At 40.6% G+C, this 21,314-nt stretch overlaps 1 protein-coding gene across 1 annotated transcript in view; it reads right to left on the reverse strand.

The window, feature by feature from the left end:
- Positions 1–21,314, reverse strand: part of stk40 (serine/threonine kinase 40) — a 36,305-nt gene that overhangs the window by 12,721 nt on the left and 2,270 nt on the right. Inside the window, exons 2-7 of the mRNA XM_062991389.1 lie at positions 18,036–18,162; positions 17,652–17,737; positions 17,004–17,147; positions 14,439–14,660; positions 12,850–12,902; positions 1,740–1,855 (exon numbers count right to left, since the gene is read on the reverse strand). Coding sequence (XP_062847459.1) covers positions 1,740–1,855; positions 12,850–12,902; positions 14,439–14,660; positions 17,004–17,147; positions 17,652–17,737; positions 18,036–18,153 — 739 coding nt within the window. The 5' untranslated portion in view covers positions 18,154–18,162. The remainder of the gene's footprint in view (positions 1–1,739; positions 1,856–12,849; positions 12,903–14,438; positions 14,661–17,003; positions 17,148–17,651; positions 17,738–18,035; positions 18,163–21,314) is intronic.

The following is a 21,314-nucleotide window of genomic DNA, read 5'->3' on the forward strand; positions in this document are numbered from 1 at the left end:
GGTGGGGCTTGAACCGGCAACCTTCTGTTTACTAGTCCAGTACCTTAACCACTGAGCTATCACTGGCCTCAACCCTCTGGCTTCAACCCTCATCCATCTAATCAATAGTTCAGTAGCTAAATACAATGGTACCTTGAAACTCGATGTTAATTGGTTCTGGGACTGGCGTCGAGTTTAAAAGACGTCGAGTTTCAAGCTATTTTTTCCAATAAGGATGTATGGGAAACCTGTTAATGCGGTTCATGGTCCAGTGGAACTGCATTTACACTGACCAGGCATAACATCATCACCACTGACAGGTGATCAGTTCATCACTGTTAGTGGGTGGGATATATTAAGCAGCAAGTGAACATTTTACCCTCAGAGTTGATGTGTTAGAAGCAGGAAAAATGGGCAAGCGTAAAGATTTGAGCAAGTTTGACCAGGGCCAAACTGTGATGGCTAGACGACTGGGTCAGAGCATCCGGTCTGCAGTGGTCAGTGTCTATCAAAAGTGGTCCACGGAAGGAACAGTGATAAACCGGCGACAGGGTCATGGGCGGCCAAGGCTCAGTGATGCACGTGGGGAGCGAAGGCTGGCCCGTGTGGTCCGATCCAACAGACGAGCTACTGGAGCTCAGATTGCTGAAGAAGTTAAAGCTGGTTCTGATAGAAAGGTGTCAGACTCCATGCCTGGTCAGGGCTGTTTTGGCAGCAGAAGGGGGACCAACACAATATTAGCAAGGCGGTCATAATGTTATGCCTCATTGGTATCTTTTGGGCTGATGTAAAATAATGGGGTATTTTTACACTTATACACTGAAAATAACAAGTATAACATAAAACACTGAAATACAATTGAAAAAGTTAAAATTAATATAAAGATACAATAAAACCTGCTCTTTATTTTTTACGATAAGCGTTTTAGACTCTCTCGGAAAAGCTGATTCTCACAATTTCTCAGCACCCCCCGCTTTATCACAAGTTTATAAGTGATACAGTGAGGAGTACAAGTACAGCTAAAAACAGAGTGGATTTGATGTTTTTCGTCTCATATTCACACTCTGATGACGTGTTACCACACCACTCAAGCCGAGCACTGACCAAAGCAGCTGTTCATTGTTAATTTGTAATGAAATAAATAATTATTTTTTTAATGGCTGAACATGTCGAGTTTAAGGGCACAAATTTCTCCCCAAAACGCGTCGAGTTTTACATATATTTTATGTTTAGGGGACGCCGAGTTACAAGGTACTACTGTAGCTAGTAAACAGAAACAGTTAGTGGTTATTTTTGTCAGATCTAGCATGTCTGTGCCTGTTTACTGCAAACTTTTCGATTGCGTCGAACTCTCATACAAACAGGAAATTGTCAAGCTGTCATATGGTTGATAAGTTGATAAAAGCTCATTGCCTGGCTCTGATAATTTCCTTGTACTGCAGTATAAAGGGTCTTTGCCAGAAGACAAATGTTGATGGTAAAGATCATATCATTCAGCCCTACAGTAAGATAAAAAAGCTTGTTCTTCCAAAATTCCATGGCAAAATAAAACCACTTAACGTATCTCTTTGATTACACAAAAGCATGAGCAAGCTCTTTGATTACACTACACACAAGACCAGTGACTCACTCAAGCTATGATTTATCTTAATCCATGTAACCTTTGTTATGTTGCTCTTGGCTGCTATCATGATTACTGCAGTTTGGGCAGGTCAGTTTAGTATTGGTTTTGAGCCTTTGAAAGACAGTTGCATGCTTACCGCTCAAGACGTCTGGGCTAATGTAAGCTGGACTGCCTCTCTGGTCCTTCAGTAGGTCCTCTTCACTCACTAAATGCTTGCCCAGGCAGAAGTTAGTGATCGTGATCCGATGAGTCCTACAACACAAACAGCAAAAAAAAAAAAAGTGTGAACCATGAGGGCAGACATCCGCTGAAACAAAATCAGTGATGGTGTCAAGACATTTTACCACAAAACTCAGCAGTCTAGGTTTTATGAGGAATCTTCAAAAAGCAGTGGTGTATAAAGTATAAAAGTACAAGTAACATTTTCTTCCTTTCCTCTGAACATGTTCAGAGGGAAGGAAGAAAATGTATTATTTTTTTGTAGGTATAGAGTAGTCTCTATTGTTAAAGTGAACAATCAAAATTCATTCATTCTGACCGTGTTTTTATTACCAGCATTTCCTTGTACTTCTACTTTCAATACTTAGATACATTTAATATCAGAAAATTACTTTTGATACTTAAATACATTAAACATCAGATCAAGTAATATTCTAAGAGGTGACTTTTACTTTTAATCAAAGTAAATTTCTGGTAAGATACTTGTAATTTTATACTTTATACACCACTGTCAAAAAAAAGTTCTCTCACTTTTATATTTTGGTTGGAAACGCTGAGGGCGGGAGGAGCAGTAATTGGTCGTGTCTGAGACAGAGAGAGCTTATAGTCCGGATTTAGCACCATCTGATTTCCACCCTTTTGGACCACTCAAAGAAGCTTTAAGGGGAAGAAGATTTTCATGTGGTGATGATGTGAAAGCAGTGGTGCATCAGTGGCTATGTGCTTAACCAAATACATTTTTTGCTAATGGACTTGAAAAAGTTGTATGACACTGGGGAAAAATGCATTGGAAGGTGACTAGAAAAGTGTGGAAACTTTTTGAAGAACCCTTGTATTTCAGTTTGTTTCTTAACGCCATGTCAGCTACCATCATGACTCAATAATAAAATATTTAAAAGGTCAAAGTGGGGGTCGACTTCTTTCTTTTTAGGAATTCAAGAAGACTTTATAGGGATCACATTTTAGATGGCATTTTAAGTCCTACTGCTTCTAAGAATTTAAGCAGCTGTTTGGGTGGGGCTGATGTTTGTTTATTAGGATTTTAACGTCATGTTTTACACTTTGGTTACATTCATGACAGGAACGGTAGTTACTCATTCCACAAGATTCATCACTTCACAAGGTTATATCGAACACAAGGTTATATCTTGTACAATTTAGTCTCTCCAATCCACCTCGCTGTGACTGTGGGAGGAAACCAAAGCACCCGAAGGAAACCCACACTGACACGGGGAGAACATGCAAACTCCACACAGAAAGGACCTGGACCGCCCCACCTGGGGATCGAACCCAGGACCTTCTTGCTGTGAGGCGACAGTGCTAACCACTTAGCCACCGTGCCGCCCTGCTGATGGCATTAAAAAGTTGGGGTCCTACTGCTGCTGAGAATTTAAGCAGTTGTTTGGGTGGGACTGATGCAAAGATTTCCTTGTAGCTGTTCGTATTGTATATTTTGTTTAGATATTTAGATAATTTAGTGATCATTTTGGAAGGCCTGTAGAAGGTAGAGTGCTGCATTATTGTGGGACAACAGAACACTACCCTCAACACTCATTGTCTGTCTGGTGGTTCACTCCTGCCTGCAATTCTCTGAATCAAACAACAGTGTGGGCTGGAGCTGACAAAAAAAAAAAAAAAAGACCATGGGGAGTCTAAAAATAACAATTACATTGTTAAAATCTAACTAAAAAGATAAACCAAAGATGGCATTACTCAGAACAGTACTGCACAATTCTTATTAGAGCTCTATGGTGGGAACACACTGTGCTTATCAGGTACATGTACATGGGTAAGCACTTTAAAGCACAAAGAAAATCAGAATTCACTAACAGCGTACTGAATCGTAAGTCACGGTTTCTGTACGAACACATGTGGCGTCTTTGTCGGCATCATCGTGACTTGGGCTGTCGTGGGCGGCAGACATACTTTAAGGGCAGCAGAATCGTACTGGCCCACCTTTACAGAACAGAACTCGCTGTTACAGCATGTACAGTGTCTTTCCTTTGACAAACATGTGAGTCAACCTGTGGCCTCGCACAAGCTCCATGATGACTAATCCATCATGCTAAAGAGGCGATCTTAACAAATGAACACGAACACAAGCTTAAACACCAGTTCATGTGTCGGAAAAGCCCGTTCGGCTGACGGCCGCTTTGGAGCATACAGCTGAGCAAGGCAGCTCGAGAGAAGGCACACGGAAAAACCGCATAATGCTGGCTGTGCCACCACGCTGGAAAACAATCCACAGTATTGACGGTTTGTTCTGTATGAAACGTATTTTAGTTTGAAACAAGAAAACTGGCAGTGATTGTCAATTGGAAACGTAAAAAGACAAAAACCCAGCAAAAAAATAAAACTTAAAAGAATAATAATCTTCATGAAAATTACTTTAAATATATACCACCACAGAACAGGTATTAATTAGGTGGTGGATCATTCTCAGCACTGCAGTGACACTGACATGGTGGTGGTGTGTTAGTGTGTGTTGTGCTGGTATGAGTGGATCAGACACAGCAGCGCTGCTGGAGTTTTTAAATACCGTGTCCACTCACTGTCCACTCTATTAGACACTCCTACCTAGTTGGTCCACCTTGTAGATGTAAAGTCAGAGACGATCGCTCATCTATTGCTGCTGTTTGAGTTGGTCATCTTCTAGACCTTCATCAGTGGTCATGGGACGCTGCCCACTGGGTGCTGTTGGCTGGATATTTTTGGTTGGTGGACAATTCTCAGTCCAGCAGTGACAGTGAGGTGTTTAAAAACTCCATCAGCATTGCTGTGTCTTATCCACTCATACCAGCACAACACACACTAACTGAGAATGACCTACCACCTAAATAATACCTGCTCTGTAGTGGTACTGGGAGAGTCCTGATCATTGAAGAATAGCATGAAAGGGGGCTAACAAAGTATGAAGAAATAGTTGGACTACAGTCAGTAATTGTAAAACTACAAAGTGCTTCTATATGGTGAGTGGAGCTGATAAAATGAACAGTGTTTATAAAAACAAGGAGGTGGTGATCGGTGTACATCACATTTGTCTCACTGGCGGCACTTTGAATGTTGACCTGGTTTGCTGCTGGTCTTTTTAGATTAAGCACAGTGACGAGCAGTAAAAGCCAAACAAAGCAGTGAATGTGCGCAGTGGCAAGGTAAGCGACACGGCCTCATTCTATGTGAATGCAGTCTAACAAATTTGGAAGGTTAAGCCACATAAAAGTTTTTAGTCATTACTACTGCGTGTTTACAACCCACCCTCTCGTTTAAAGAGCCTGCCACTGTTCTGATGAGCAATACAAGCTCCAGGCTTTCCAACATTTATTTCACACACAGCATTTATTTCAGATGCACTTCTGAGGAAGCACATCATAACTTCTACTCAAGAAACGATTCCCTCGGTCACATCCTCTTTTAGAGCTTCCCCAATTCTCTCTCACTTTCACACCCTGATAATGACTCACAAGCTCAGAAAGCTAAAGTTAGGATTGTTTAACAAGCATTTGGATTTTCCCTCATTAAGTTCTCTATTAGGTAGAAATTCAGGTTTATTCGGTGCTGGTACAAGGTCATGCCCGGTTCCACTCCACTGTAGATCCAATTTGATAATCTCCTTTGTGCTGCACTGCGAGATCGTTAAAGCTCTTATAAGGGTCGCCATAAGGTCACGATTTTACCTTGTGTCCACTTTCTGCAAATGTCAGCAAGTTGGAAGTTCTAGTGTTTCGCATTGCATCTAATAACAACATACACCGATCAGTCATAACATTATGACCACCTACCTAATATTGTGTTGGTTCCCCTTTTGCTGACCCATACACAACAAACTGTGATGCAGTGTGTATTCTGACACCTTTCTAACAGAACCAGCATTAACGTCTTCAGCAATTTGAGTTAAAGTAGCTCGTCTGTTGGTTCGAACCACACGTGCATCGATGACCCTTGGCCACCAATGACCCTGTCGCTGGTTTACCACTGTTCCTTCCTGATAGATACTGACCACTGCAGACCGGGAACACCCCACAAAAGCTGCAGTTTTGGAGATGCTCTGACCCAGTCGTCTAGTCATCACAATTTGGCTCTTGTCAAACTCGCTCAAATCCTTACGCTTGTCCATTTTTCTTGCTTCTAACACATCAACCTTAAGGATAAAATGTTCACTTGCTGCTTAATATATCCCACCCACTAACAGGTGCCGTGATGAGATCATCAGTGTTATTCACTTCACCTGTCAGTGTTCATAATGTTATGCCTAGTCGGTGTATAAATACAGAAGCCTTGTACGTTGGTTTTTGTCTTAAGCAGCTCATCTTTTGTGTTGGTCAATAAAGAACAGTCTAAAGTTAAGCTTTGTCCAAAACCACTCTGTACACTAAACATTTCATTCAATCAGTACACCACCAGTAACATCCACTAGTATTTTGAACAGCCTGTAGTGAAGCGTTTGAACTGTAACCTTGTCAGCACACAAGCAACAGCAGCATCTTTAACCACTTTAACCTGATCCAGTGTAAACTGTGCTAACACATTACTCACTCACACTTAGTGCAGTTTACTTTATGCGTTTTTTCGAAGGTTGAGAAAACCAAAGTAGCCCGAAAAAACACACACAAATTACAGTTCTTGCTTCTGATGGTTTGGAAGCCTGTTTATTTAGCCTTGACTGCACACTATGTTTTGAACAATAGGTAATCTCTGCTGTCCAAATCAACCCAATCAATGTAGCCTTCAATTCCAATGTCTCTGTTTAAATTTCAGCTGTAGAGACACACGAGAAACTAAGTCATGAAACCACTCCACACATAAGCCTGCCATTTGCAGCAGCACTTACTTAAAAGTGTCTCTTAACCATGTGGTCTCTTTGTTGAAGAAGCCCAGAGGACCCCTAGTGAAAAGGAAAGTGTGTGGGCTCAGCAGGACATGAATGGGTGGAGGCAGCTGTTTGTCACGATGGAGATTCACTTACTTCTCAAACAGCCATTTTTTAGAGGACAAACTACTGAGCACAAACACAGCTAGATAACCACTCACTTTGCAGTCTAGCATATTGGCAACAGCTGTATTTGACAATCCATTAGAACCACCAGGTTGTGTTTGATCTATGTTATAAGTCTCAGTGACATGCATGCAATGTTCTTAAATAGAACTGATTTCATAAGGCAATGCAAGTGAAAGTAAGAAAAGTGGTTGACACTAACCAATACTGGAGTATAGTATCAAAGAGTAGAATACAGTTAAGTAAACTTCAGGATGCTACATTTTTTTTTCAAATGACTAAAAATCCAACAAAGAAGTTCAGTTAATGCTGTCAGTTAAAAATGACTTTGACCAACAGCAGGTTATGAATTAAAAACATTGGGAATATCTACATCCCATATGCCACACAGCACTAGAAACGTGAGGTCCTGGGTTTAACACGTCACCCTTCATCACTGTCCCCTGTAAGAAATTATTTTGCACGTTCTCTCCATGTCCATATGGGTTTCTAGCTAGTATTCTTAAAAACAATGATGGGTGATTGGCTGTTATTATTTTCCACTAAAGGTGAGAAACAAGGTGGCTGTTGCATCTTTTCCACTGCATGGTACCCTGTGGTACCTTGTTTAGCGGTTTAACTAACCCCTGCTAAATTTTATTAACTCCGCTTGAAAGCAAACTTGGGGGGACATTAAGCAGGACATTAAAGGCCACAGGAACTGCAGCGGGGCAAACAAAAATCGTTCTATTAGCGCCCAGGAGGCGCAGCGGGATATTCTGCTAGCACACCAGCACCGAGATTCTGAACTCCTCGGTTCGAAACTCGCCGTTGGCACCGGTCAGCTGGGCGATATCTAGCGGGCATAATTGGCAGTGCCGGCAGCAGATACTAATTGGCTACCGTTTCTGCTAGGGCGAGATGACCGGACTATGTGGGTGGGGTCTTCAAACGATGTGCAAGGACCCTGATTAGAGGATAGAGGCGTCTGTGCAGAGTGCATGGGCGTAAAGAAGGGGTCTGCTAGGACTGTGCATGTGTCGGAGGAGGCGTAAGCAGCAACATACCCTCCTCGAATGCAACAGCGGATCTCCCGCAGCGGAAGACAGATTGACTACGCTAAATCGGGAGAAAATGGAAGAAATTGCATAAATAAATAGAAAAAAAAAATCGTTCTGCTGTTGCTACTTCTGTTTACAGTTACCATGATGTATTTTCTATCAGCGTCTGGTGAAACAACAACATCACAGCCTTACTTTCACTGAAGTCCTCTTACTTTCACGAGCAATCTTCACCAGAAATGGATAACAGTACATTAGGTACAGAACAGACAGTTCTGTATTTAAACATACACTGATCAGCCATAACATTAAAACCACCTCATTGTTTCTACACTCACTGTCCAGCTCCACTTACCATATAGAAGCACTTTGTAGTTCTACAATTACTGACTGTAGTCCATCTGTTTCTCTACATACTTTTTTTAGCCTGCTTTCACCCTGTTCTTCAATGGTAAGGACCCCCACAGAGCAGGTATTATTTAGGTGGTGGATCGTTCTCAGCACTGCAGTGACAATGACATGGTGGTGGTGTGTTAGTGTGTGTTGTGCTGGTAAGAGTGGATCAGACACAGCAGCGCTGCTGGAGTTTTTAAATACTGTGTCCACTCACTGTCCACTCTATTAGTAAAGTCAGAGGCGATCGCTCATCTATTGCTGCTGTTTGAGTTGGTCATCTTCTAGACCTTCATCAGTGGTTACAGGATGCTGCCAACGGGGCACTGCTGGCTGGACATTTTTGGTTGGTGGACTATTCTCAGTCCAGCAGTGACAGTGAGGTGTTTAAAAACTCCATCAGCATTGCGGTGTCTGTGGAGGTCCTGACCATTGAAGAACAGCATGAAAGGGGGCTAACAAAGCATGCAGAGAAACAGACGGACTACAGTCAGTAATTGTAGAACTACAAAGTGCTTCTATATGGTAAGTGAAGCTGATAACATGGACAATGTGTGTAGAAACAAAGGTGGTTTTAATGTTATGGCTGATCGGTGTATACTGTATTATACTATAGGGTTCACATTAATAAAAAAAAGGTAATAACAATTAAACAGCCTTAGTTATCACGACCAGGCTACCATGTATGGTCCATGAGCTTAGACTGTCAAACATTTTCTTAATGCAGTCAAAATAGAAAACGATCCAAGACCAAACATCTGCAGGGAGTCTGTTCAAAGCCACTAAACATGCAAGTGTAAGTGCAACATTAGTGCTCGACGTCACCTCAACTACTGTATCACCAAGGCAGCCTTTGAGAAAGCCTCACTCGCTGCCTAAACCTACAGTCTTCAAAAGCAGATCCTGGTTAAATTAAAAAATAAATCGATACACTTCAAAGGCGGCTGCTTACTAAGCTGCATGTTTACCTCCTGTTCTTACAATCAGGTTTTGCAATGCGATTTTGCAATCAGCAGAAGGAACAGGATGAGAAGACTGACGGGTATATGGAAAAACTGCAGGGGGAGAGCGGTGCCAGGGTGACGTGAGCGTATGTATGACTCAGCTCTGAGTTATGGCTCGTTTGACAGCGCTCTGTATTGTCTTCAGCTGGGACACAGTGTTCTGCTCTCCAGCTCCACTGAGCCAGGCAGACTTGCTTTCATCACCACAGGGGACGACATGCGAGTGTGTGCAGGCAAGTAAGCTGGAAGAAGCTTGCTGAGCTGTTTCCAAGCGGTACACGTCATGACGTCTTGCTAACCGTTCTGATTTTTCGTTTGAGGAATTGCATACACTGTGCCAACAAGTAAATGTTCCTGAAAATGAGATACCTCCCATATGAAGAGTTTCCTGTTTTCCTGTTTTGGTCATTTCCCGATTTGCTTAGAACAAAACACTAACCAGCCTTATTAAATACACAAATCATGAGTACTGACTGACTTAAACCTTGGAATCTCTTGGAAGGTCTTTACCAATCACTGCTCATAGAGCTATAATAAAGCAATAAGCCACGAGAGGCCGTGCGTTACTGTGATTTTAGCATGGGGATGACGTTTTTGGCATGACGCGAAGCGGAGTGCCTAAAACTTCTTTCCCCGTGCTAAAATCATAACAGTAATGCACGGTCTCGAGTGGCTTATTGCTTTTATAAAACGGCGGTCAACATAAAATATAATAAATACAACAATGTTTAATTCATAAATGTATTTATTGTGTATAAACTTACAATAAAGCGTTCTTCCGCGACGCAAAATAGTTCGATTAACAGTGTTGCTAGGCAACATGAGGGCGAAAATAACATTAACTTTTTCTATTCAGTGGCGTATTAATATGGAATGATGTGAGGTGGTCATAGGTGTGCGTTTATCGGGGATTTTACAACGGCTTCGAACGCGGCTCAGCCAATCAGATTTTAGGACCGGAACTATCCGTTTTATAATTTTATATAAGTGTTCTGCAAATGGGATCGGCACATTCTGGGAATAGACTGGAGTAAACAAGAACGGGTATTACACATTCACACATTCCACAGAGCAGGTTAATCCTAATGTAATCCCCCTGCAACCCAGACCCTTTTATATTAACAGAAAAGAAAAATCAGGACTGAATGGGTCCAATTATTCTGTAGTATGAACCAGACACGCTGGCAGGCTTTTTTAAAATGACGTTGTCAACAACCACTTCATCCTGATTAGAGCTGTGCTGGCTCTGACACCACTCAGACTTTGAGAAAATAAGTCTCTTCTATGTTCTAGGTCTTTCCTGGAAACCTTTCCTGGAAATACTAGGTGTGAGGCAGAGGTGAACAGAACACCAAACCAGCGCAGGGTTTTACAAACTTGCACAAATGGGAAAATTGAGTGTCCAGTACGCACACAGGGACATTTTTGGAAGGTAAATAATTGTCTTGGGGAAAGCGAGGTGTTACTGTGGCTGAAGAGCCTAGCCATTGGGAGGTGAATGTGCTAATGCACTCTGACTGCTGGTCCCACACCCAGATAAAAAACACAAGTAGAAGGAAAAAAAACAAAAGTAGGGTTGCATCAGAAAAAAATGTGGACCAGAATGATCTGCAGTAGCAACCCCTAAAATAATAATAAACAAATATCTAGCCACCTATCCAAGGTACAGTCAACTCTAAACAGATGGTAAGTTACAGCAAGTCTGACTTGTCAAGCTCAAATGGTGCAGCAAAGTGTGGTCCAGGTTTGGATTGCTAAATTAAGACCAGCAGGAATGGTTTTAACCTGGCCTCAAGTTTGTGTGTTTATTAGGATTTTAACGTCATGTTTTACACTTTGGTTACATTCATGACAGGAACGGTAGTTGCTCAATATACAAGGTTCATAATATCAAACACAGTCATGGACAATTTAGTATCTCCAATTCACCTCACTTGCACGTCTTTGTGTGGGTTTCTTCCGGGAGCTCCGGTTTCCTCCCACAGTCCAGACACGGGGAGAACATGCAAACTCCACACAGAAAGGACCCGGACCGCCCCACCTGGGGATCGAACCCAGGACCTTCTTGCTGTGAGGTGACAGTGCTACACACTAAGCCACCATGCCACCCACCTGGCCTCAAGCGACATGCAGATAAATATGAGCAGTCATGACAAACATGCATATCTACATATTAAATTGTATCATACACACACGGGCTGCCACTAACGACTACTTTTCTATCGATTAATCTATAGACAACAAACTATATGACATAATAATATGGCACAAAACTAAATGTAAACAGGGTTTATGTCCATATTATCACATTCTCAAGTGCTCCATATTAAACAAAGTGCAGCATGTGTTTATGGCATTCTGTACACAAAGCAAAGTGCTTAAACTTACAGCAGAAATAAAAGTTAGAGGTGAGCACGTCTCATCAAGTCCGACGTACAGTAACGACAGAATGAGCCCAGATTCTAACACTCCCTTAAAATTTACTTCACATTCTAAGCGATGTAAACACAGTGGTTAGCGTTAGGGCTCATTCATATGAGAAGCTTTTTCCGCTAGATCTCCACGATTAAGAAGCTTAATGAAACAATACAGACATGCAACATCGCACTGGTGTTGCTGTGGTATACCCTCAAAGCTTTGCAGTGTACAAACCACCTTTATGTTTACGCCAGTTTTACGTATTCACAAACTTTTAATGATTTGGGTCTTGGAAAACTTTTAGCTTTTCTTTGAAAGCTCTCTACAATCTGCCTCTGACTGCTGAAGATGACATTTTTTAAGACTGCGCTTAACGCTGCCAACCAGTGACCGGACCAGTTATGACTTAGGTCATGTACGCAGCATGTAGTGCTGAGGAAAATCATATGAATGGTAATATGAATGGAAACATTGAGAAATTTAAAAAGATCATTTATAAGCATAGTTTTAAAAATGATGTATCGACTTTAAATATTGACTAGGTCGACCAATCAAGTGCTAGTGGGAAACATCCTGGACAGGTCACACACAAACTCTCTCTCATACAGTCGCACCTAGGGCAATTTTTGTATGTCCAATTAAGCTTAATGCAGACCAAAGTCAAACAGACCAAATGTCAAACATCAATAACTATTAAAGAAGTGCAAAGAAAGACATTAAAAGTTAAAAAAAAGTTAAAAAATTATGGAATAGACCATTGACAATTTGCTTTCTTCTCAAAAGTTCCTCTCTATAACTCAGTAAAAGAGTAAACAGTAAAACAAAATTCCAATTATCTGACATGCACACATTACGGTGTCTAGAACTGTCTTAAGACAGAGTTGGAATCCTGCACAACATATTCAGTTTGCTGAACACGTTTACCTCAACCAACCCCTGCCTCTATATGTGGTTTTCCTGCTACTCACCCATTCTGCCAAAGAATAAAGCATGGGCATGTTCCACACTGTTTTATTTACACTGGAAAACGCTCCAGAGCCCAACTGCAGGGCTGAATCACGGGTCTTCCCCCAAGCTTGGAGCATGCCTACAAGGCCAGACTTCAATCTGGTGAGCAAGCACTTTTTTCCAAATCTGCCAGCAAGATAAAATGCAAAAAACCCAGAGGTGAGGTCTTACCTTTTGTTAAGCACCATGTTTCCAAGCTTTAAGTCTCTGTGCACAATGTTCTTCTGCAGAGAGAAAACACATGCAAGATATAAGAGCATGGAAACAACTACTTTGAGTCAAGTGCTCACTAGATGACTTTCAAAACCTCAATATTTTTTGTAGCACTGATACCACATGACTCACTTGTACTCTTGTTGTTATTATAAGGGTGCACACACACTGTGATTGTTGACTAGCGTCTCACACTATGTTTTCACCAGTGGCCCAGCAAAAAGTCATCCAGCTTCTCAAAAATGATTGCAAAAGTGATATAGTAGTAAAAATTTTTAGAAATGTGACCAACTGCAAAGACACACTTTAAGAAAAAGCAAAAAAGATCTAAAAGTATCCAGTGTGATACAGCAAGGTGCTTGTTACACTTCAGCATGAAAAATGGGGCTGATACCAAAAATCCCTCTATGGCTGTGTTTCAAACCACATACTACACTGATCAGCCATAACATTAAAACCACCTCCTTGTTTCTACACTCACTGTCCATTTTATCAGCTCCACTTACCATACAGAAGCACTCCCAGGACCACTACAGAGCAGGTATTATTTAGGTGGTGGATCATTGCAGTGACACTGACATGGTGGTGGGGTGTTAGTGTGTGTTGTGCTGGTATGAGTGGATAAGACACAGCAGTGCTGATGGAGTTTTTAAACACCTCACTGTCACTGCTGGACTGAGAATAGTCCACCAATCAAAATATCCAGCCTACAGCACCCCATGGGCAGCGTCCTGTGACCACTGATGAGGGTCTAGAAGCAATAGATCAGCAGCAATAGATGAGCGATCGTCTCTGACTTTACAACTAGAAGGTGGACCAACTAGGTAAGAGTGGACAATGAGTGGACACGGTATTTAGAAACTCCAGCAGCACTGCTGTGTCTGATCCACTCATACCAGCACAACACACACTAACACACCACCACCATAAGTGTCACTGCAGTGCTGAGAATGATCCACCACCTAAATAATACCTGCTCTGTGGTGGTCCTGACCATTGAAAAACAGCATGAAAGGGGGCTAACAAAGCATGCAGAGAAACAGATGGACTAGAGTCAGTAATTAAAGAACTACAAAGTGCTTCTATATGGTAAGTGGAGCTGATAAAATGGACAGTGAGTGTAGAAACAAGGAGGTGGTTTTAATGTTATGGCTGATCGGTGTATATTCAGCAGCAACACTACTGGTGGTGAGCTAGTATACGCACTAATACAGTAATAGAGTTTGGGACACAGCCAGGTTATGCTGTGATGTAATTCTAGCTGCTCTGAATCTATTACTTGTTGCCAGCTTGCACAAGTTTCCCCACCCACACTTTTTTTTTGCTGCTGATCACCTCTTGGCTTTCAACTAGTCATTTAGGGGTCACACACACACTACATCACTAATAGCTAATAACATCAGTAATGCTGGAAAGAAAGCTAGAAAGCTGATCTGAGAATAGGAAGTAACACATTGGGCCTCATTTAAATGGGCCATACAGTTCTTGATGGTATACCTGTACTTGTACATGGATTTGTGAGATGCCGTTTAAAAGCCACTGCTTACCTTATGCAGAGCCTCCACAACTCGCACCACGTCATAAAAGATGACAATGGCTTCACGCTCACTCAGCCTTTTTTCTTTAATGACATAGTGTTGCAGGTTGATCAGGTCCACTGTTTTGTCGCTGAAGTCGTGGGCGCACAGACAGTCCAGCACTAGACAGATCCGCTTCATCTTGCGCACCTTACTGGCCTCAGTGTTCTCCACAATCTCATAGGAGCGGTCCTATTTTAAATATAAATGTTGTATTATATACACTGAATACTATATACACTGAGTCTACACACCGCTATTAAAATATCAGGTTTCTATGTGATGTAAAAAAATCAGACCAAGATAAATCAGATTTATGTCCACCTTTAATGTGACACATAAACAATAATGTTTGGCGCAAAAACACAGTGCATCACCAAAAGTACACCATACCCACAGTAAGGCATGGTGGTAGCACACATTATGCTTTGGGGCTATTTTTCTTCAGCTGAAACTGGGTCTTTAGTCAAGGTGAAGAAAATTATGAACAGTTAATTATAGTCAATTATAGCACATCAAGTATTGAAACAGATCTGAACAAATCTGAATCCGATTGAAAAAATCTATGGGGGCTGTGCAGAAGAGATGCCCTCACAATCTGACAGACTTAGAACATTTTGGCAAGGAAGAGTAGGCAAAGATTGGCAAGACAAGATGTGGAATGCTGATAGACACCTACCCAAAAAGACTGAATGCTGTTATGAAATCAAAAAGCACTTCAACCAAGTATTAGTTTAAGGATGTGCATGGATGTGCATATACATGCAACTACATTATTGAAACTTTTCTATTATTTTCCCAGTAAAAGGTTTCAGTGTGTTTTTCTAATGGACTACAAATTATTGATCACATTAAAGGTGGAAAAAAGTTTAAAATTATTTATGATGGTCTAATTTTTTACCTCACAAAGCCTGTCATTGTATCATTGGTGTGTAGACTTTTTATATCCATTGTATAGAATTCAAAACTGCAATACAAAACTTAAGCTCTCACGTTTAACTTTGAGATTAAACATTCCCAGATGAAACCGGATAAGGTTTGAAGGGGTTAAATCTTCGTTTCTCTCCAGCTTCAGGTGGAAATTCACATTTTTCATTTATTTAAAGTTTACATTTTGTTCTTTTTCACTTTATATTTTGAATGGCGGACCTAAATCGGTATAACATAAAACCACAAAAGACGAACTCTAGCTTCGAGTTTGAAAGGTGCAGCAATCCAGCAAACTTGTACAAAAGAACAAAAACTAAATCATTAAGACACGCACAAAAACGTACAAACAAGTCTGATGCATGAACGAGAAATGGTCCATAAACATTTAAAGGATTCAAATATGGCAGGGAGGTAATTCATTACATGAATGAGCAGCAGGATGACTGTACTGTACTTTACAGGCTTAGTAAACTGAGCCACAAGCCCACTGGAGAGGAGATAAAATAACCCAATCAATAACGTGTGCTTGAATGAAAGGTACCTACAGCTCAGCGGCACTGTAAAGCCTTGCTTCACTGGAATTAATGGTAGAAGTGGCAATAGCAGCCGCGCAGATGGAAGAGTGGGAAAAGAATGTCTGGCTCAAAGTAAAACTAACTGATGAGTCAGTATGAGTGCTGGGGAGTAAACGTTCTTATAGAAAGAACATTTATGCAAAGACTATGCAGAGAGAGCCAAATACGACTTTGCGAAACAAAGCTTTAATCTACACGGCAGCAAAAATAAGAATTTAATAGACATGATGTTAACTGAGCATGAAAAAGACCAAAGTACATTTCCAGATATTTAATATGTTCTTTAACAAGGATTGTCTCAATTTTCAATCATTTATAGTCAGGATAACAGAATTATACCATGGTATTTAAGGGTTACCCAAAATATACACCCATATTCCATGAAATTACACTTTCTGGGAAATCACTTCCAATTTTTAATTAAGAATCTGCTGCTGCTTGCATAACCCCTGAACTGATCAAGGGGAGCTGGATCAATACACATCCCCTCAGACACATGTCCATTCTACATGCCCTCCAACACGTGTCCAATCTACAATCACTTATCACCTGCCAGTGTTGGGTTTCCCACACAGAGCTGTATCCATCCAGACAGCCACTCTAGCCTCCGACATTAAAACGTTGGTTCTACCAGTCAAGTCTCAACATGAACTAGAATTTGCGTTAACGGCACTATTTTTTTTAATCGCGTTAAATTGAAATCGCGTTAATGCGTTATTATCGCGTTAACTTCGACAGCCCTATTTTAAACACATTGATTGCTGCAGTAAACAGGGCTTACTGTTTAAACAGCTGTCACTATGAAGATATTCCTCATTTTGTTGTAGCATTGTTTTAGACAGCTACAGTATTTCAGTGGACTGCAAGGTTATTATTGCTGGAACATTCAAATATTGTGATAAGAGGAAAACACTGAAAATATGTTACAGGATTACAGCTATTGTAACCGCACTACATGTAGCTCTGCCTTGTCTAGTTTCATTTGTATAGCTGCATAGATGCCGTTTAACCAATCAGTGTTTTCTCTTACCTGAAAAAGGCCATGGTGGTGCACAACCCCATCCTGATTGTGAAGCAGTGACAAGAGTGAGTATTCAGTGTGCAACAGCATCTTGCCCTGCCTCTCCTCCTGTGTCTCCCCGGCTGCGTCTGGCCGTTCCTCCAGGGTCAGTATCTAAAGACAGGCCAAAGCTCAGAGGTCACGATCCCGACAGATTCGATCTTAAGTCACCATGAGCTTCTAAACATCCTTATCTTCACAGTACAAAGCAAGCAGAGTCGAGATATTGATCCTGACAGATGATCTGATAACAGCTTTAGTTGAGAGAAACAAGTCCATAGGCTTCATTCAGCACAGCCAGAAATAGGAACAAAGAGCTAACGGGCACTTGGCTCTCCAGAGAATTGGGGTAAAAAGTTCAGATTTTAGATTGGACGGTGCATCTCAGTTTTCCGACTCATTATGTAATAGCACTCCATAAAATCAGTGAATTGCCCGAAGATCTCCAGATCACACAAATCCCTTGATGAAGGTCATAATTGAACTATATGGAGCAGATCTGTTAAGGAAGGTCAGAAGTTCAGAGCAACAACGACATGGGTCTTTTGTTCTCAGCTGACTGTCTTGAACAGGTCACTTCCGAACACAGGTTCAGGTCAAGCAATAAAAAGAACTCACTTTCAGCTGGTAGAAGTCGTCGGTTCCATCTCTCCTTGCCAGACATTGCACTATGCTCTGCACAGGAGAGTTACCCAGTCGAGGCCCTGATAAGCAGAAAGAGGTGGAAGCGTGAACAGCTGGTGTTGGACCAAATGGCAAAGTTTGTACAGTGGACAGCAATTTCCCCCAGACCCAAAGATGAACCCATTAACAATTCACACATTAGCAATGGTGTTAATTCTAATACCTACATGAGCACACCATACAGTGTGAGCACATCCTAGTGCAAATACTTCTTCCCATATAAGCTGCAGATAATCATTTAGATTCCAGGCATATCCTAAATATCTAGCACAAATGGAGGAAACCAAATTTTGCATTGACCACTCTTCAGTCTTTTACCTAAGACAAAGGGTCCGGCTCTCTTTGCATTGCTGCAAGATATCCCATGACAAAGAAGCTTGCTGGCCCTGCCGGATGACTCCCCTGCTCCTCTGTCTGAAGCACGGCGCTTGGACATTCTGCAAATCTGTAAAAACAAGCAAATCATGTAGACGGAACATCAGACAGACAAGTCATGAATGTGTCTGACAACTAGCAAAATGTTCATCAAAATGAAAGACACACATTGATGGATTAGCAAACACTTTGAAAGTTCTTAATGGCCCATTATGCACCTATGCAAACCTATAGGAAGCAGAACCGGCTCATTGCATTACAAATCAGGGAGAAAACATTCAGTCAACTACTGCTGAGAGCTTCCAGTAAACTGGCAGCGAAGGGGTGAGCCACAGGGAGGGGGGGAGGGGGGGATTTATATGGGGGATGGGATTTGGTTTCAGTAAAAGATATCCCCTCCCCACCACTTTTTGACAATCAGAAGATTCGCCAACAGCGGTAGCTCTGAATGAATGAAAGCCATCACAGGCCCATTTGCATCAACAGAGCATCAGAGGATGGCTGGGGTGAATTCTTTAATGGGCTGCATCAACACAACGGGGTTACATGCATAAAACCAGACAGTGGACATGAGGTGATTGAATTGTAGCAAATGTGAAAGACTGCACGCAAAGACGAACTAGTCAGGGTTATTATGATGACATCCAAGTGGATTGGATTCTTGTATTAACCTAATCAGCTACTCAAATATTGCATATGCAAGTTGCAAAAACAGGTAACAGCCAAAGGAAAAAATTGTATTTAAGCTTAACTAGAAATAGAACCGACAGTTACATTAAATTCTGAATGTCTTGCTATTCCCTAGACGGCCTCACACGGTATAGAAAGCACATTTGGCTACATAAGATACAATTATAACAAAATTTCTGCACTCAAGCAGTGCACTATCTAACCAGAAAAAAAATAATAAATAAATAAATTCACATCTGAATATGAAGTTAAGCTTAGACGTAAGTACAAGTGGCTTCACAAAAACGTCAATAAAATGCACCAAAACAAACCAATCTTACAAATAATTAACATTCAAATATTTCATCCACCATGTCCTTTAGCCTGATTTATGGTTTTGGTAAATCCTGATTTAGTAAATCCAAGGCATTTAAACAAAATTTATATTCCAGTATTTTTGGATTTGGATGCTCCTCCTAAGCCTTAACTGGTTTACTAACCTATAATGCTCACAAACACTTTACTATGTAATAATTTAATTACTATCAAGTAGGGATGTAATGTAACGATGCACCACAAGACAGTTAAAAATCGATGCACATGAGCCACGATTTGAATCGGTTATTCATTTAAGATGAATCGATATCCACATTAAACAGCAGAGGGCACTGGTGCTATTTACCTCGCCTGGTTGACGGTACTTTACAAAGTTGCCGGGTAGGGAGATTTTCCAGCCACATTTATTTGTGAGGATACTTTCTTTATTTGTATTATTCATTTATTTATATAATGTCGGATTTGTTTTAAAATTTCATTTCATTTTTTTTTTTTTTTTTTACACAATAAGCATTATTTGGCATAGTTTGTACCTATCTCAGAAATAAAAGGGCATTCATTATTAGGATGAATAAAGGATAAGCACGAATACAGTATTTTATTTTATTTATTTTTTAAAGAGAAATAATATAAGGAAACTGTCATAATTTGTCTTCAAACCATATTGTGAACCCAGTATCGTGAATCGTATTGCGGGTAGAGTGTATCGTTACATCCCTACTATTAAGTCTAACTTTATACTAAAACTACACCTCACACCACACAGTCACATCTGTTAGTTCTAGTTTTTCTGTTTTTTGTTTTGCACTGTACTGTTAATTCTTTGTTGTATAATGCTACTGGGGCATTAATCCTTCGAGATCAATAAAGTATCTATCTATCGTCAATAAACAATAAACAAGCATTACATTTTGTTTGTGATCATTAATAAGTAATATATTAACTCCCTTTGGCTGCTCCCATATTTAGGGCTCCCTATAGCAAATCACTGTCTGCATACCTGATTTGTCTGCATTTCCTTATTTAATATTTAAATACTTTTCCATTATCCAAGCAAAACTGCAAATGTGCACAGACCAAAGCAGATAATCTGGTCAGCAAGTAAACTAAAGGCTTCCACTTTGGCCTTTTGTTTACCTGCTCATTATTACTCACCTGTTCTCACTTTGCAGTTAGAAGTCTAGCTGTGAATACATCAAGCTCAAAATCGAACATTTCTGACTGATTCCAATTCCAAGAGCTTTTAAAAATGCTGAATTATGCAAAACAGCATTTTAGAATAAAGTCCTTTAGAACTTTCAGCCTTAACTACTAATAAACTAAACCATCTAGAGCAGGGACAGCTCGCCTATTTGTTTTGTCAAGAAACTGGTTCCTATAATTAGCTGAAACTCTCTCCTGAGTTCCTGTAAGAAGGAAGTACATGCCCAATATTAACACTGCATGATTCACACAGAGGCTGCAGGGTTGTCATGACTAGTCAGAAACAAAAATACCTTTTAAAACTAACAGAAGCATCACAGCTCATAACAGATGTTGGATATTTAGTCGAAGCTGAAAAGATTTTGTCGAATAAATCAAGAAAAAAATCATTGTAAATAAACACTAATCCATAAACTATGAGGCAGGGCAAGTTATTATTACTACCAGATTGCAACTTAAAAAATTGATAGACATACAAAGATATATAGATATTCCAGTAATTGATTAAAGAGTCATATGTTCATGCATGCTCATGCTTTCATGCGTAACAGTAATATGCATGACTTTATAGCAGCTCTTTAGCTCAGCACATAGTGCATCTGCAGAGAGTACGATTCAACTGGCTGCTCTTGTTCATGACACTTTTTAAAAGGGATTAATTTACTCGACTGACTAGACACTGTAAATGAAACCAACATGTTAAAACCATCACAGCCCTTTTAGGATGTAGTAACAGATTGCACAATCTATCTGTACCTGATCTTGCATGGTTTGTTGAGCATACGTATATTTAAAGAGTTATAAAGCTGAGTCAATGCTTTTTATATTTATTTTCTGCTTAACCTAACGTTTGCTGTGCATTTAGTCATTTTCAGGAACGCTACTATATTAGGTCAAATGATGACATCTGTGTGTAATGCACTTCGTAAACACACGCCATAGTGTGAGCTAAAGTTTCAGCCATATGGCCGAAATTACAGAAGAGGTTAGAAATGCCAGTAGATTTTTCTCTAA

The sequence above is a fragment of the Trichomycterus rosablanca genome, chromosome 3, assembly GCF_030014385.1.
Source record: "Trichomycterus rosablanca isolate fTriRos1 chromosome 3, fTriRos1.hap1, whole genome shotgun sequence".
NCBI lineage: Eukaryota > Metazoa > Chordata > Actinopteri > Siluriformes > Trichomycteridae > Trichomycterus > Trichomycterus rosablanca.